This window comes from Danio rerio, chromosome 6, assembly GCF_049306965.1.
Source record: "Danio rerio strain Tuebingen ecotype United States chromosome 6, GRCz12tu, whole genome shotgun sequence".
Lineage (NCBI taxonomy): Eukaryota > Metazoa > Chordata > Actinopteri > Cypriniformes > Danionidae > Danio > Danio rerio.
The window spans coordinates 26,289,171-26,304,475 of record NC_133181.1 but is presented as its reverse complement, the minus strand read 5'-3'; the positions used below and the strand labels follow the sequence as shown (position 1 = coordinate 26,304,475).

Below are 15,305 nucleotides of genomic sequence, written 5' to 3'. Positions count from 1 at the left end.
GCTAGCATTTCTGAAGTGTTTTTGCAGAGAAAATCCACAGCTATGCACATTGCATGCGCAGTGGGTCACGCTGATCACTTGATGCAGCAGTATAAACCAGGTTTTAATGTGGCATTTTGGTGACTGTCAATTTAAAATCAAATGAGATTGTGCTCTTTTTAAAAGAGTGCAGAGCTACAAATGCCTATGTGTCAGCATAATGGCAAATTCAAAAACAAAACTAACGTCCTTTGCTAATAAAAGAGAAATCATCACTAATGGATGGGGCTTTCCCCCTCTGATGACGCATACAAAAACGAGAATTCCTGTCAAAGGGTTTATGCAGATATTTTTTATCAAGTGTGACTGAAAAAAATATATATATTACATGTTTACCATTAGAAGCTGCTTATATTCACAGACTGCTATGGACAAATGTGTTTAAACCCCATATAAAAGTAATTTTGGCATAATAGGGCCCCTTTTAGGTTGCTTGCTGTTTACCTTGTTTATTTTTATGTTTCCCTTTCTGCTGTGGTGTTGAGAATTGTAAAATGTCATGATCTCTACAATGCATATCTGGAATCGCAGTTATTTAAGGAAAAAAAAGGTTTTTCTAAAAAAGTTTTTGGTCATAAGGCTCACTCACAATTGTTTTAAATAACTGTGATTACAATCTTGGCCAAAATAACTGCAAATATGATTTCCAAAATTCAGGGAAATATCCTTGTATCGTTCTTGATCTGTTATAATGAGGTTTCATGATCAATAACATGTCTGTTTGCCTAGGGAGAGAACTACTGCAGTGAGACGTACCAGTCCCCAGCTGAGGAGACTTCATGGACTCAGGACAGCAACAAGTATTCAGGTTACTAACATATGCCAGATCTTTTTTGAGCTGTGCTACTTCCCTAGGAGCCCCTTCTGTGGGTGTCACTAAAAATGTTCAAAGTCTGTCAGTGTTGCCTGTAACTTCATTTGTTGAGTTGTCATCAGCATGCAGTAAAATGCATTTCTTTTATCTCTTGACTTGTCTGTAGATTTTACAGAAGGCCAGGCAGAGGCTATTGACAACCCTAGCACTGAAACTGAATCCTCAAACCCACCCTATTCTGCAATACCACATACTGATGCTCAGTTTGAGGGAACTTACTCTTTAATGAGCCACTCATACTCTTCTGAAGAACAGGCTCCTAAAACTATTGCCCCAGTGCCACTGTACCCGACCCAGCAGCCCATGACACTACCTCCAGTCACCCCTACTGAAATGTTTGGACCTCCATCTGTTTCAGTGGAGCAAAGCTATGCTAATGATAGCAGCACTTACCATGATGACTTGCACAATGCTATGTCCAGTTCAAGTCCAAGAAACTACACTGATACAGGTTAAGTTGACTATCGATGTGATTTCTTATTTTAATCTACAATACCATTTATTTGTTTGTTTATTTATGAACTATTAGGCAGGACTGATTCAATAATTTGATTAAATCTATAGTATGTGTGACATTAAACGTTTATTCAAATTAAATGCTGTTTGTTTGCAATGTGTGAACTTTGATAAAAATAAGAATCGACACTGAAAAATCCTATCAAAATGGTTTCTGAAGGATCTTGTGACATTATTACATTAAAGATGTAGTAATAACCATTATGACAAATTTCCTTCATTATTATTATTTTTTATAACTGTTTATTAGTTGTAATATCACTAATAGGACATGTATTTATTTTTAAAGGTGGTGACTTTTCTGCTGAGGCAATGGTGAGAAAAACAAATAGATCTATTTCAGTTCCTTTTTATTTTAAGCCTGAGAGTCCCGGAAGTTGTTCTGCATGTAGAATTGAAATGAGTATATATTTAAACTGAAATTCATTTAAATTACAATTGCTAGTATGTAATTGTCAAATGTCTTATTCTCACAGATTGCTAGTGAAAATGATGCCACAGTTGGAAAGGTTAATCAGTTTGGGACATTTCCAAGCGAGGACAACAAGACCAAAACACAATCTGCAAAGGTATGTTATGTTATGTTATGTTATGTTATGTTATGTTATGTTATGTTATGTTATGTTATCTTATCTTATCTTATCTTATCTTGTCTTATATTATATTATATTATATTATATTATATTATATTATATTATATTATATTATATTATATTATATTATATTATATTATATTATATTATATTATATTATATTATATTATATTATATTGTTTCATGAACAGGCCTCAAAGCCCGGATGGTTCAGTGGCTGGTTCAAATCTAAGCCTAAAGACGAACCAAAAGAAGAAATCCCAGACCCTGATTCTCCCACAGAGGTATATAACACTTCCTGTGACGTGATTTTTGGGAGGTGTTTAGATTTTAATGTTCTACATTTGGAACATCATTCATTATGACCTTTTTAAAATACATCTCTACACTTATTTTATACAGCAATCAACTATTTAGTAGACACGATCATGCAACTTTCAAATAAGGAGAACAACAGAAGCAATCAACAAATCATAAACAGTTTTTGAGTGATATGATAATCGACAGTTAATCTAAAACAATTCACAATGTGTTTTTGGAATTAATAAATCAGAAAATAGGTAGTATTCATGGGCCAAGAGTTAATGAAAATTTTTTTTTTTTTTCTAAGGAAAGTCACTTTAGGCAACACTATCTATTCTACCGGGAACTCTATCTTTGGCTGTTTAATGAAAATGGCCAAAGGCTCAGCTGCTGGTGTTAAGTTAGGATCTTTTAAGTCTCTGTAGGATTTTAAAATAATGTGTCATTTACTTCTAACAATGTGGTCTAATAACTCTGCTTCCTATAAGGTTCCTGTGTGTCTAGTTATGGTTGATACTCCTATAGCTGAAGTTTGAAGAATGCAATAAGCTAAAGGTGATGGTCCTTTACTTAACAAGAAATGTCTGTCAGGCAGTTACTGTTCAACAGAATGTAATGATAATTACTGTATAAAGGGTGACATGGTTGCTGGTTCGAGTCACGGCTGGGTCAGTTGGCATTTCGGTGTGGAGTTTGCATGTTCTCTCTGTGTTTGCGTAAGTTTCGTTAAGGTGTTCGTGGTTTTCCTCACAGTCCAAAGATGTGCTATAGGTCAGTGGTTCTCAAACTGTGGTACACGTACCACTAGTGGGACGTGGGCTTCTTTCTAGTGGTATGTGGAGGAATACTGAATGATGAAAGAAAAGAAATTGATACACTTTCCACCATTTGACTCGAATGATTACATACATGTGAAATCATTCACATGTTCCCAAAAGCGTGTGATTACATTGGTATGCTTAGAATGTTTAATTTATTTCATCGCGTTATCAGACGCTAAAATTCAACCCACTTTGGCGCAGAGCCAGAGAAAGAGGTATGCGGCAAATGCGCTTGCAGAGCAAAAACACACTAGAGAAGCGCTTTTGCAGACCAGTGCTGTTGTGTTGGCATTTCAGTTACTGCAAACTCAGGAATCTCCCCATGCTGCATCATTGATAAAATAATTTTTTACAAATGTGTTAAATGTGTGTTTGTGTTGTGTAAAATAATGTGTGTTTTTGATATATAAAGTATATTGTTTTGTAAAGCAGCGTGGCTTTCGATTAATTTGTTACTTCAGATTCAGGCTAATTTATCTGGATGTGATTCAGATGTCGTGGGACACAGAACATAGTTTTAAGCAATTTTGCCATGCTTAAAGCTTGAAGCTAGAATATAGCCTAATTAAAGTTAGGGCCTACTCACACTATGCTATCCATACCGTGCCCAGACTCGTTTCCCGGATCGTTTGAGAAGTGTGAGTGCGCTGAATCGGCCCTGGCCCGGTTGGAAGAGGTGTGCCTGAGCACGGTTCACTTGGGCTTTGGCACGGTAAGCTTGTGTGTGAGTGCAAAACGCGCCAAAGCCCGAAACTGAAAGCGAGACGTGACTTTTAAGGGGCTGTTTCAAATGGATTTATTGATCATTCTTACTGTTCAGTGAACGAAAACTGCCGTAGTTTATTAAAGACGAGAACTTCTCACAGCACGACAGCTGCGCGGCTTCAGCAGACCTCCTCATTCCTGCAGCACGAGACCATTATTATTGTTTATGAGCGCCAAAAGTGGCGGATCTGTTCGGCGAAATATCTGACTGCGTGTCACCGCATCCCTAAGGACTGTTTGGCAAAATATTTGACTGCATGTCACTGCATAACAAACAACTGAAATGATATAACTTGGGAAATCTCCACTGTGCTGCTGAGTGAGAGAGCGCTTCTCTCTGAACAGCGCAGCAGCGATGACGTAAGCGTGCCGAGGCCCATTTGTGGTGTGAGTGCGGGCCGTCGGGGGAGACGGGAGGGGGGACAAGCGTGCTTTGGCCCGGTTCGAGGCAACTGTACCTAGTGTGAGTACGGCCTTAGTCTCTCTGTGTGGTTATTACAAACTCCGCCGTCCACTTAAGATGAGAATCACAGAAATTCTGCACATACGAATGGATACATTATATTTGAATTGGTCAGGCAGTGTATTTATTCACATAATCACTCACTTTTCTGACTGTAAAAAATGCACAGTAAGTTAATGTTTTGATTTCAAAGACATACAAATATGTCTTGTTTACATGCAACACATATTTCAAAATTTATCAAAAATGGTTTATATATAAATATGACGACATATAGCCTATATTTATGACCTCCAAGCAACATTTTCCGATTTTGATGACTACTATTTGTTATTACTACAGCAGTTTTTACTTAAGGAACAGTGGCCTACCATTTGTAATTAACTTAAACGGCTCATTTTAAATGTTAAATTATTATTTATTTATTTATTTATTTATTTATTTTGAGCCTATGAGCACAGTGGTAATGTTCAGACTATTCATAATGTTTAAAGTGGGTGACAATAATACATTTTCTTAATTCATCTGCTTCATCATTATGGTGGTACATGGAGAGACATTTTTTTCCTGAGGTGGTACTTCATGAAAAAAGTTTGAGAACGACTGCTTTAGGTGAATTGGATAAACTAAATTGGCTGTAGACTGTATGTGTGTGCATAAGTGTGTATGGGTGTTTCCCAGTACTGGGTTGTGGCTGGAAGGGCATCTGTTGTGTATATGCTGGAATAATAGGCAGGTCATTTCGCTGTGGCGACCTCTGAAATAGAGACCTAGCTGAAGGAAAACAAATGAATGAATATATTATTACTCTATATTGCACTGATAGAAAACCCATGTCTCTTAACGAAAGATCCTAGTGATGACATTTAGATGGATGTATGTTTGTAAGATACATAAGAGACGTATGTAGATGTGTGTGCGTGTGTTGGGGCCTAAACACACTATGCCATCCGAATCTTGCACCATTTCCCAATTTCTCAAAATTTCAAATTGTTGCAGTTTATTAAAGACGCAAACCCCTCACTGCACGACAGCTGCACCTTTAGCAAACCTCCTAATTCCTGCAGCACGAGGACTTTATGATTGTTTATGAGCGTCAAAAGTGGCTGATCTGTTCAGCAAAATATTTGACTGTGTGTCACCGCATCCTAAATGATTAAAACAATATAACTAAAGAAATCCCCTCTGTGCTGAGCGAGAGCGATTTCTGAACAGCGCAGCATCGATGACGCAAGCGTGCCCAGGCCCAAATGTAATGTGAGTGCAGGTCGTCAGGGGAGACAGGAAGGGGGACAAGCGTGCTTTGGCCCAGTTCAAGGCAACTGTACATAGTGTGAGTACACCCTTAGTTGAAGTTAGGAGTTAAGAAGTGGAGTAGCTAGTTATGGTCCAATTTACTAAACAGTTGTTTAAAGGGATAGTTCACCCAAAAATGAAAACGAGCCCCCCTTAATGGTTGCATACCTTTGAGTTTTTTTTTCTGTCGAACACAAAAGAAGATATTTGAAAAACCCTGTAACCATTGACTTCCATAGATAAAACAGATAAGTCAGTGGTCACAGGTTTCCAACATTTTTTAAACAACTTTTTTTGAGTAAAATATTGTGACAAGTGAAGTATGGGTGAATGATGACAGAATTTCAGTTTTGGGTGAACTGTTAAAAACATCAGTTAATAACATGATGTTTGCCTGTTTTCTGTTAGGAGTCAACAGCCAATTTTCCTTTCCCTCCTCCTCCTCCCCGGTCCATCTTAAAGACTGAACAGCCCCAATTCAATCCCTTTTCTAAGAGGGCTGGTGAGTGAACATGCCTCTGCCTGGTTTTGGTATCACTATTTGAGTTTTTTATAGACACTGATTGAACAAGAGCTAACAAAATCAAACTGTATCACTGTGGTTGTTATTTTGTTTGACAGTTGAGCCTGAGAATTAGTAGAATAAGTAGTATTAATATTAATTGTTAACAATATAAAAAAATTATAATGTCGCTCAAAATAAATAATTAATACCAAATAATTAAGGAAAAGCAAAGAGTAGCAGTAGCATACCTGCAAATAAATTCAATTCTTAATTTGCCTTGTGGATTATTCAGTATTTAGGTCAAATAAAATTAGCTGGAATAAACTAAACTATATGCAGTAACTATATTTTTGAATATTATGTCTGGAAATCATTTTTTGCAAAGATTTTAAAACCTAATCAAGAGCTTGAACAAGTCTGATAGATTCAGAGAAGTTTTGTATTTCTTTTTCAGGACAAAGTCAGAATCAACAACAGACCCTGTCAGAGGTAGAAACCATATGGAATGCGCTTCCACACACACACACACACACACACACACACACACACACACACACACACACACACACACACACACAAACACACACAAATACACAGAACCAAAGCTTGGGATCAGTAAGATTGTTTAATGTTTTAAAATCAGCTTATTTTGCTCACAAAGGCTGTATTTATTGAATTAAAAATATAAAACTGAAATGTTAGTGCATTATAAAGAAATTATTATAACAACAGCAGCAACAGTAATAATAATAAAATGCACCTAAAAATATTTTATTCATATACTCATTGCTTGAATTGAGGGGGATACGGGTATTTATGGTAATTTATGACTTATAAACAACAATAATTGACCAATCAGAGCTCAGTATTGTAATAAAGTGCCACGCACAAGCTCAATACAGTCATTGTGTCATTTCGAGCGATATTCAAAATCTACGAGAGCAGTTCAGATGCAACTTTTGCATTGTTTCAAAAGAAGAGAACAGATGGGATTATATTTATTGTTTACTATTATTTATGAATGCTGAACCTGCCATGCATAACTGCATTTCAGAAGAGTTTAGGCGACTTGACGCAAGTGTAACTTTAACAGGGCTTGCTAACATTTGCTTTAGGGACTCAAGTTTCGCCATTAATATCTAAGTTACAGCAGATTCTAGCTTCCCTGTTTCTAAAATTAACTGTTATTTTTATCCCTAATATCAGAATGCAAATGATTTGATGCATTTTTAGAATCACTGCTGTCCAAATCTTTTTCCATACCATGTTTTGTTTATAAATGAATCTTAAGCTTTGATATGAGACAATAGGCCCTTACACACATACAGACCTTTCTGGAAAATTAATAAGACTAAACCCAACTACTGGCGGTTTTAGTTTCAAATCTCATGACATTTTATAAATAAACAGTAAATGTATCATATTTATCTATCTTTTTGCCATCTTTGTTGTGTCAAGTGGAATTTTGTTGATTTAATCTGATTGAAAGATGTTATTCCTGATATCATTTCAGTTTATATAAAAAAAGCTCATGTAAGTAGGCCACATAAGGTAAACAAAGTGTAAATAAAAACATAAATTCACATTTTTGAATGGTTGTCAAAGACCTAAATCATCAATTAATAACTGTCCCTTTTAAATCCATTAATTAACTAACAATCACATGCTTAAGACTGTTAATGGTTGGTGGTTAACTAAAAAAGCATTTTCTCAAATTAAAAATGTATTTAGACCTGTTTTGTTATCATTGTGTGTAGCTGTAGGGCACCACCCACCACCTTGTTTTATTTTGGCTTGAATAAAGGCAGTTTTTCATTAAAAAAAAAAAAAAAGGTTAATATTATTAGCCCCCTTCAGCTATATTTGTTTTCGAATGTCTACAGAGCAAACCATCGTTGTGCAATGACTTGCCTAATTCCCTAACTTTCTTAATTAACCCAGTTAAGCCTTTAAATGTCACTTTTAGCTGAATACTAGTATGCTGAAATAATATGTAGTAAAATATTACGTACTGTCATCATGGCAAAGATAAAAGAAATCATTTATTAGAATTGAGTTATTAAAACTATTATGTTTAGAAACGTGTTGGAAAAATCCTCTCTGTTAAACAGAAATTGAGGGAAAAATATACAGGGGGCTATTAATTCAAGAGGGCTAATAATACTGACTTAGACTATATATCAATATTTATATTATACAACTATATAATTTAATAGTGCTGTCAGTCAATTAATGTTTTCATATTTACCTTATATGAATAACTTTAAGATTATTGTTTTTATTTCCACAGGGTCCCTAAATGAAGTTTCCTAAAGGAGGAATAATCATCAAATGTGGAACTCAGGGATGATGAACTTTAGGTTTACTTAGAGGAGGTCAGAGGGGCGTCTGTATTTTCATATACATTCATGTCTATGGTTACAGAAATACCTTGAGGGCATGCAGTTCTTGACATAAAGATGGCCACACTTCTTTAAGTGAAGACATTGAACAGCTGAAGCACAGCTCTCTCTCTGCTGACTATAGATATTTACCCCCAGGCCCTGTGAGCTGAGGAGGATACGGGAATTGGTGCTGAGCAAAGGTGCTGTGGCTTGTGGAAACATGAACTTAAAATGTTGCTGCTGGCAGTGCCAGTAAATGGTTTGATATACAACACTTTGACAACCTGTCCTACTTCCCTATATGCACAAATTGTAGTGACTGTTTAAATTCAAATTCAAATGTTTGGGATAGAAAGTCAGAGAGCAATCAAAACTTGGTAAATTTTGTCATTTGTAAATTGTACAGGTGGTCTATTTAGGCCACAGGCTTGATTTATTCCAGAGGAAGAGATATTAATTTCATTACCTATACCCAAAAATTGTATACAAAATAATTGTAAAAAGTTTCTAATAAAAATCAGTTGTATTCATACACGTCAAAGTATTTGTTTATGACTAAATACAATCAGTCATCAAAATCACAACTAAAAATATGGAAACATGAGCCCAACAACACTTGTTGAAAAGTAGGACAGTGGAATTTGACAAGATGAATGCCATCTTCTTTTACCATGAGTGTGCAGACCGGGCAGCAGATGTTAACAGAAGCGTGGCACTCTGAGTATTAGGTTTAATGTTCTCAAGTACGATTCAAAATTTAATCTCTAAAACAACAATCTCCCCTGTTTCAAACAAAGGCAAGAATCTTAAATAAGACTACATTTTGACATTCTCCTTCACTGAAACACCATAACAACATAGTGTTCTCGTGTCGGTTATTTTAGCTGCATGAAATGTAACAGTATTATTATTAGTTTGATCCATTATATAACATGTACAAACAGCACCATCCCTTAAGTCTCAAGATACAAATGCACATATTCACCTGCTGCATGCATTCAAAGTCAGGGAAAGTTAAAGGTAATAACATATGGCGAATAACAACAAATTTTCTTCATTGAAATAAGTAGCACTGTGTAAATCATACTGTACTGCTAAAAGAAATCACAATATTTCTGAGATGTTCTGCATTGTCCAAAAAGCCTTGGTCGACATTGTCCTTTAAACATTTTACATATAGGTCACCAACATGTTAACAACATTTCGTATTTTTCATTTATTTATGGTTTTCTTTTGTTCAGAATATACACAGATTTATTCACAACCAAGGTGGTCCCTACAAGTTTCTGCACTTTTACACCACAAAAATAAATAAAATAAATAAATAAATGGCAAGGTCCTATCAGGTCCTATCTAAACTAAATTAAATGTAACTTTGTTATTAAGGCGTAAGAAAGAAAGCTACGGTCCTAACAAATGGCTTTGAATACCTAGCTAAATGTTACTATGTTGTTAAGGCTTAATTGTGAAAGAAAGAGAACAACCTAGGCTTACTTACTCTCCTCCAGTTACCTAAGTGCAAAATGGGTTTTAGGCAATGCAAGTCTCAGTGTCTGCATGGCTCTGCATGTGTTCTTTGAGAAGGAATTCCTGGTGGAAAGATTTACTGCACTGTCCACATACGAAGATCATGCCTTCAGTATGCTTCTTCTGATGCTTCTTGAGTGCTGTGATGTGGCTGAATGACAGATCACAGTCCTGGCACGGATAGGACTGCTCTGCTTTATGAATACGCTGATGCCGCACCAGTCGGGATGCCATGGCGAATGCCACTCCACATTCTGAGCACTTGTGTGGTCGGACTCCACTGTGGACTGTGAGATGCTCTGCGAGGTTGGAGGACTTGGTGAAAGATTTGGAGCAAACAGTGCAGGTGTAGGGACGTACGCCGCTGTGAATCTTCCTGTGCTCTGTCATACGACTGGCTAATGCAAACGCCTTCCCGCAGTCTGGACAGATGAACGGCCTCTCGCCCAAATGTGTGCGCTCATGACGGTGAAGGGACAATGGTTTGTTAAAAGTTTTCCCACAGTGCTTGCAGAGAAACGGCTTGTTGTTGGTGTGCATGTTGCGCTCGTGTTTTCGCAAGTCAGAAGATCTCACAAAGTCCTTGCCGCATTCCTCACAGATATACGGTTTCTCTCCGGTGTGCGTTCGGATGTGTTTGCGGAAATCAGAAGACCAAATGTAGCTTTTTTCACAAAAAGGGCACTGGTACGGCCTTTCGCCCGTGTGCAGCCGCTTGTGCTGTTGAAGAGTCCCCTGGTGCGAGTAAGCTTTCCCACACAGGTCACAAACATGCGGTTTGAGTCCTCGGTGTGTATCGATGTGGCTGAGCAGGTTGCTGGACTTTTTGAAAGCCCAGTTGCAGTAGGTGCACTTGTATGGCCGATTTTCGGTGTCTCCCTCCATCCCTCGTTTCTTCATGGTGGCGAACATTAATTGACTTTTTAAAAGCTGATTCTCTGGAGATTTGGGTGTGTCATCTGTGTTTCCCTCTACATCGCATTCATCCTCCTCAGCCTCAGTCTCTGGCTGAATTCCTGCCAGGCCACATGCTTTAGTGATGTCTACCTCCTCTTTTACCTTCACATGGGGGATGCTGGTTGGTTCTGAGTCCTTGTGGTTCAGTTGGGAACTGGGGTCAGATCCAGACCCAGTCTCTATTTCTTTTTCATCCAGTTCTCTGTCTGTTCCACAGCATTGTTCAGAATATTTTGCAGGAATATAGAATTGAGTGCTTGAAATTTGAGATCCCAACTCTTGTACTGTTATCTCTTCTACACAACTAGTTGAAGCATTAATGTTCTTCTCAATAGGTAGAACCGGATTTATTTTATTGTTGGGGTCAGAAATCTTGTTCTCCGCAGGCAGATAATGCCTCTTCCTGATAAGAATCTTCCTAATACTTCGTTTTGATATGTACGCATTGTCTGTAAAAGCTTCTGTATTCCACAGGTTATTCATTTTGGCCATGTTTGATGATTGCAGATTAGTGCATTGATCTTAATTATCAGATGTCTGTGGATTTTTTTTTTTTTTTTTTGCAATGCCTGGAAAAAGAGAGAAACTAGCTTAGTTGACAGCTTTATATACAAAATCTAAACAACACAAACTTGATCTCAATTTTAGAAAACAAGATAAATGTATAGACATAATTTAAACATCAGACTTCAACATGTAATCATTTAAAATATACAAAAGATAATATAATATAACATAACATAATAAAGCTACTATTCTCTACAGATACAACCAATTCTAAGAAGCTCTTGTCTGCCTTACATTAAGCTGCTTAGCTATAAAGATGTCCAACATAAATTATGCCATGGGAGACCGTCCAGTAGACCTTGTTGATTTTAACCACTGGCTCTTGAGCCAGCAAAGAACAAGACTTTATTCTTAGCCGTCAGATCACACAGAGTGTGCACCCAAAAAATGTTGAACCATCTCATATATGTAAACAGTCTCTTACCTTGGCAGCACCAAGAACACCAATGATGATTTCAAAGACTGCAATTAATCCACTTCCTTTTCATGGTGGATTTTACACAGACGTTTAAGATACCATAGGAGGAGCCAGAAGGCAGTTATACTTACGTCCCACTGGGGGTGTGTGACAGTCTCCTTGCAGTGGTCAGCGGTTTAGCAAAACCATTTGCTGCTAGGAAAGATCCACTGATTGACCCCTTCACCCATTCCAGGCATAAGACACATGGGCTATTTTCCCGGGGGACGCCTCACATACATACTTGGGTGCAATAACACCCCACCAGGATCATGTTCACACAGTGTAATACAGTGTATTGATTTATCTTTTTGCTATTATGCTAGTTTAATGGGCTGTTGCAATCATTACATATTTCATCAACCTATATTTTACAAGTACAAGAGTAGGTCTCATAGCAGTGTCGATACATTTTCACTTCAGCGTGTGAAAACCATTTTTTCTCATCATCAAAAGACTTCTGCTGTTTTTAACTGACCAAAGAGATGTGTTCGTCTTTTACATGCTTTAGTTAATTTAATTAGCGTCTAAATATGTCTACTAATTCACTTATTGAGTGAGAGAATTAGGAACAGGAATAACCTGCTGATACCAGACATAACTTACAACCTGATCCCTGTCGCATATAGATACAAAAAAGTGTCAGAGGAAATACGAGAGGAAGAGAACATGCTGTAGATCAGCTAGAAGACACCTGTTTGCTTCTGAAGGTTCACTCTGACACTGAGGCCTGCTGTTTTATTGAACAACACTAGGTGGAGTTTTCTTTTGGATCAAATTTAAAGAAAGGGTGTCAGCCATATTGATAGCATTTGTGTGTGTGCATGTGTGTGTATTGTAGGCAGTATTGGAAAGAGTACTAAAAAAATGTAAGTGTAAGTGGAGTAAAAGTATCTGTTGTAAATATTAATCCAAGTATGAGTAGGAAGTAGCCCTTATAAAAGAAAACAATAGTGAGTATTACACTGTAAAAAAGTTGATGCATTTCCATGCAGTTTGTGCAGGGATGTGTAAACGTAACATTCTGTAGCGCATTCACTGATCTTCCTATATTCGCTCTTTCCTTCCAACCTTCCTTCCATTGTTTGTTTGTTCTGTCCTTTCTTCATTCATTAATTAGTTTTTTTGTTCCTTGCTTCATTTGTTCCTTCATTCATTCCTCCCTGCGTTCGTTTTTCTGTTCGTTCATTCTTTCTTTCATTCTGTCCTTTGTTCAGCACTTTCTCGAATCCCTCCATTCATTTGCTCCTTCCTTCATTAGTTCAGCCCTTCCTTCATCCTTTCTTCATTCGTTTATTCCTTCCCTCCTTCCGTACTTACGTACTAAGTTTGTTCAGTCCTTCCTTGAATCCCTCCTTCATTCATTTGTTCCTTCCTTCCTTCATTTCTCCCTTCCTTCGTTCCTCCATTCCTGCATTCGTTTCTCTGTTCATTCCTCCATTTGTTCCACAGTTTGTTCCTTCCTTCCTTCTTTCCCTCTACCTTACTTTGTTTACTCTTTCCTCAAATCCCTCCTTCATTCATTTGGTCCTTCCTTCCTTCATTAGTTCGGTCCTTCCTTTGTTCTTTTCTTCGTTCGTTCATTCTCTCCTTCCTTCATTACTTAGTTTGTTCAGTCCTTCCTTGAATCCCTCCTTCATTCTTTGGGTCCTTCCTTCCTTCATTAGTTCGGCCCTTCCTTAATTTCTTCCTTCCTTCATTCCTCTCTTCCTTCATTCCTACCTTCCTGCATTCATTCCTCTGATCATTTCTCAGTTCGTTCCCCCGTTCTTTCCTCCGTTTATTCGTTCGTTCCTTCCTTCCTTCTTTCTTTCCTTCCTTCCATCCTCACTTTGTTCAGTCCTTCCTCGAATCCCTCCTTCATTTATTTGGTCCTTTCTTCTTTCATTAGTTTGGCCCTTTCTTCGTTCCTTCCTTTGTTCCTCCCTTCCTTCATTTCTCCCTTCCTTTATTCGTTCTTTCGTTCATTTGATTCTTCCTTTCCTTAGTTACTTTATTTAGTCCTACCTTGAATCCCTCTTTCATTCATTTGGTCCTTCCTTCCTTTGTTCCTCCCTTCCTTTATTCCTTCCTCCGTTTGTTTGTTTGTTTGTTCGTTCCTTCTTTCCTTCCTTCCTTTTTTCAGTCCTTCCTTGAATCCTTCCTTCAATCATTTAGTCCTCCTTCCTTCCTTCATTAGTTCAGCCCTTCCTTCATTCCTTTCTTCCTTCATTTCTCCATTCCTTCACCTGTTGTTTATTCATTCTTTCCTTCCTTTCTTGCTTAGTTTGTTGAGTCCTTCCTTGAATCCCTCCTTCATCCATTTGATCTTTCCTTCCTTCATTAGTTCTGCCCTTTCTTTGTTCAGTCCTTCCTTCCATTCCTTGTTCGGTCCTCATTTCATTCGACCCTTCCTTCCAGTCTTCATTCGTTCCATCTACTGATTGATTAAGGCTGTTTGGTGATTTCAGTCATCATACAGTCGACAACCTTCATTTTCTTATCAGTCACATGCAGTCTATAAAAAAGTTTCTGGGTCAATGCGTGTAAAGATTTTGAACATCATCTTGGAACAAAAGGTTTGCTGCATTTATAAAGCACCAGGTTGTTCAGTATGATGCAGTTTACTTTATATGTGCGATTTGATTGGAAAGGAATCACAGGACTGATTTGTGACTAATCACCATTTAAAGAAATAAAGTAGTGACTGCAGGTTGAAGAAAAATTGTGGAATAAAGTACCGATACTGCATTAAAAATATACTCAAGGGAAAGGAAAAGTACACATTTTTAAAACTACTTTGTAAATTACAATTTCTTAGATAAACTACTTAATTACAGTAATTTGAGTATTTGTGATTTGTTTTGTGAAGTATTGTAATATTAGTCATTTTTATCGTTGTATGAACATTTTTGATCCCCATGATGAAAACAGCTCATAAATAATATAGAATGAAAATGTCGAAAATGTAAAATTATTTCTGTGAGAATTGGATTTAGGGGTAGGTTTGAAGTAAGATGACAGAATACACTGTCTATATTGTACAAAAATCATGACATCTATGAGAAGTCCCCAGAAGTCCCCATAAAACTTGAAAAGGCGAGTACTACTAAATTGTTTTACTAGTTGGTCAAGTTAATGAGAATCTTTACATTTATTCATCATAAGATTGTTTGATTTTATATACTAAGGTATGTTAAAGTGTATTTACTTCATTAATTTCACAGGGACGGTTTGGATTGATATTGTGTTAATTTCT

The 15,305-nt window shown here is 37.1% G+C and overlaps 2 protein-coding genes across 7 annotated transcripts in view; one reads left to right on the top strand and one right to left on the bottom strand.

Annotated features, from left to right (window-relative positions):
* Positions 1 to 9,089, top strand: part of sec16b (SEC16 homolog B, endoplasmic reticulum export factor) — a 36,855-nt gene extending 27,766 nt beyond the window's left edge. For 2 of the 4 annotated variants that reach the window (XM_073954081.1, XM_068218312.2), the window contains 8 exons: positions 769 to 847; positions 1,020 to 1,364; positions 1,719 to 1,744; positions 1,906 to 1,998; positions 2,214 to 2,306; positions 6,079 to 6,172; positions 6,630 to 6,664; positions 8,466 to 9,089. In XM_073954081.1, the coding sequence (XP_073810182.1) occupies positions 769 to 847; positions 1,020 to 1,364; positions 1,719 to 1,744; positions 1,906 to 1,998; positions 2,214 to 2,306; positions 6,079 to 6,172; positions 6,630 to 6,664; positions 8,466 to 8,474 (774 nt within the window). In that variant the 3' untranslated portion in view covers positions 8,475 to 9,089. The remainder of the gene's footprint in view (positions 1 to 768; positions 848 to 1,019; positions 1,365 to 1,718; positions 1,745 to 1,905; positions 1,999 to 2,213; positions 2,307 to 6,078; positions 6,173 to 6,629; positions 6,665 to 8,465) is intronic. The other 2 variants (XM_068218313.2, XM_073954080.1) reach the window with 1 other exon arrangement.
* On the bottom strand, positions 7,889 to 12,542 carry znf648 (zinc finger protein 648). Of its 3 annotated transcripts, none has more exons than XM_021477103.3 (2): positions 12,160 to 12,542; positions 7,889 to 11,612 (listed from the first exon to the last, which is right to left on the bottom strand). In XM_021477103.3, the coding sequence occupies exon 2, from the start codon at positions 11,533 to 11,535 to the stop codon at positions 10,090 to 10,092; it is 1,446 nt and encodes a 481-aa protein (XP_021332778.2). In that variant the 5' UTR covers positions 11,536 to 11,612; positions 12,160 to 12,542; the 3' UTR covers positions 7,889 to 10,089. The 3 variants fall into 3 exon arrangements, with proteins under 3 accessions (XP_021332778.2, XP_073810185.1, XP_021332776.2); XM_073954084.1 differs by lacking the exon at positions 12,160 to 12,542 and adding an exon at positions 11,845 to 12,125; XM_021477101.3 differs by lacking the exon at positions 12,160 to 12,542 and adding an exon at positions 12,035 to 12,125.
* Between the last annotated feature and the right edge of the window lie 2,763 nt (positions 12,543 to 15,305).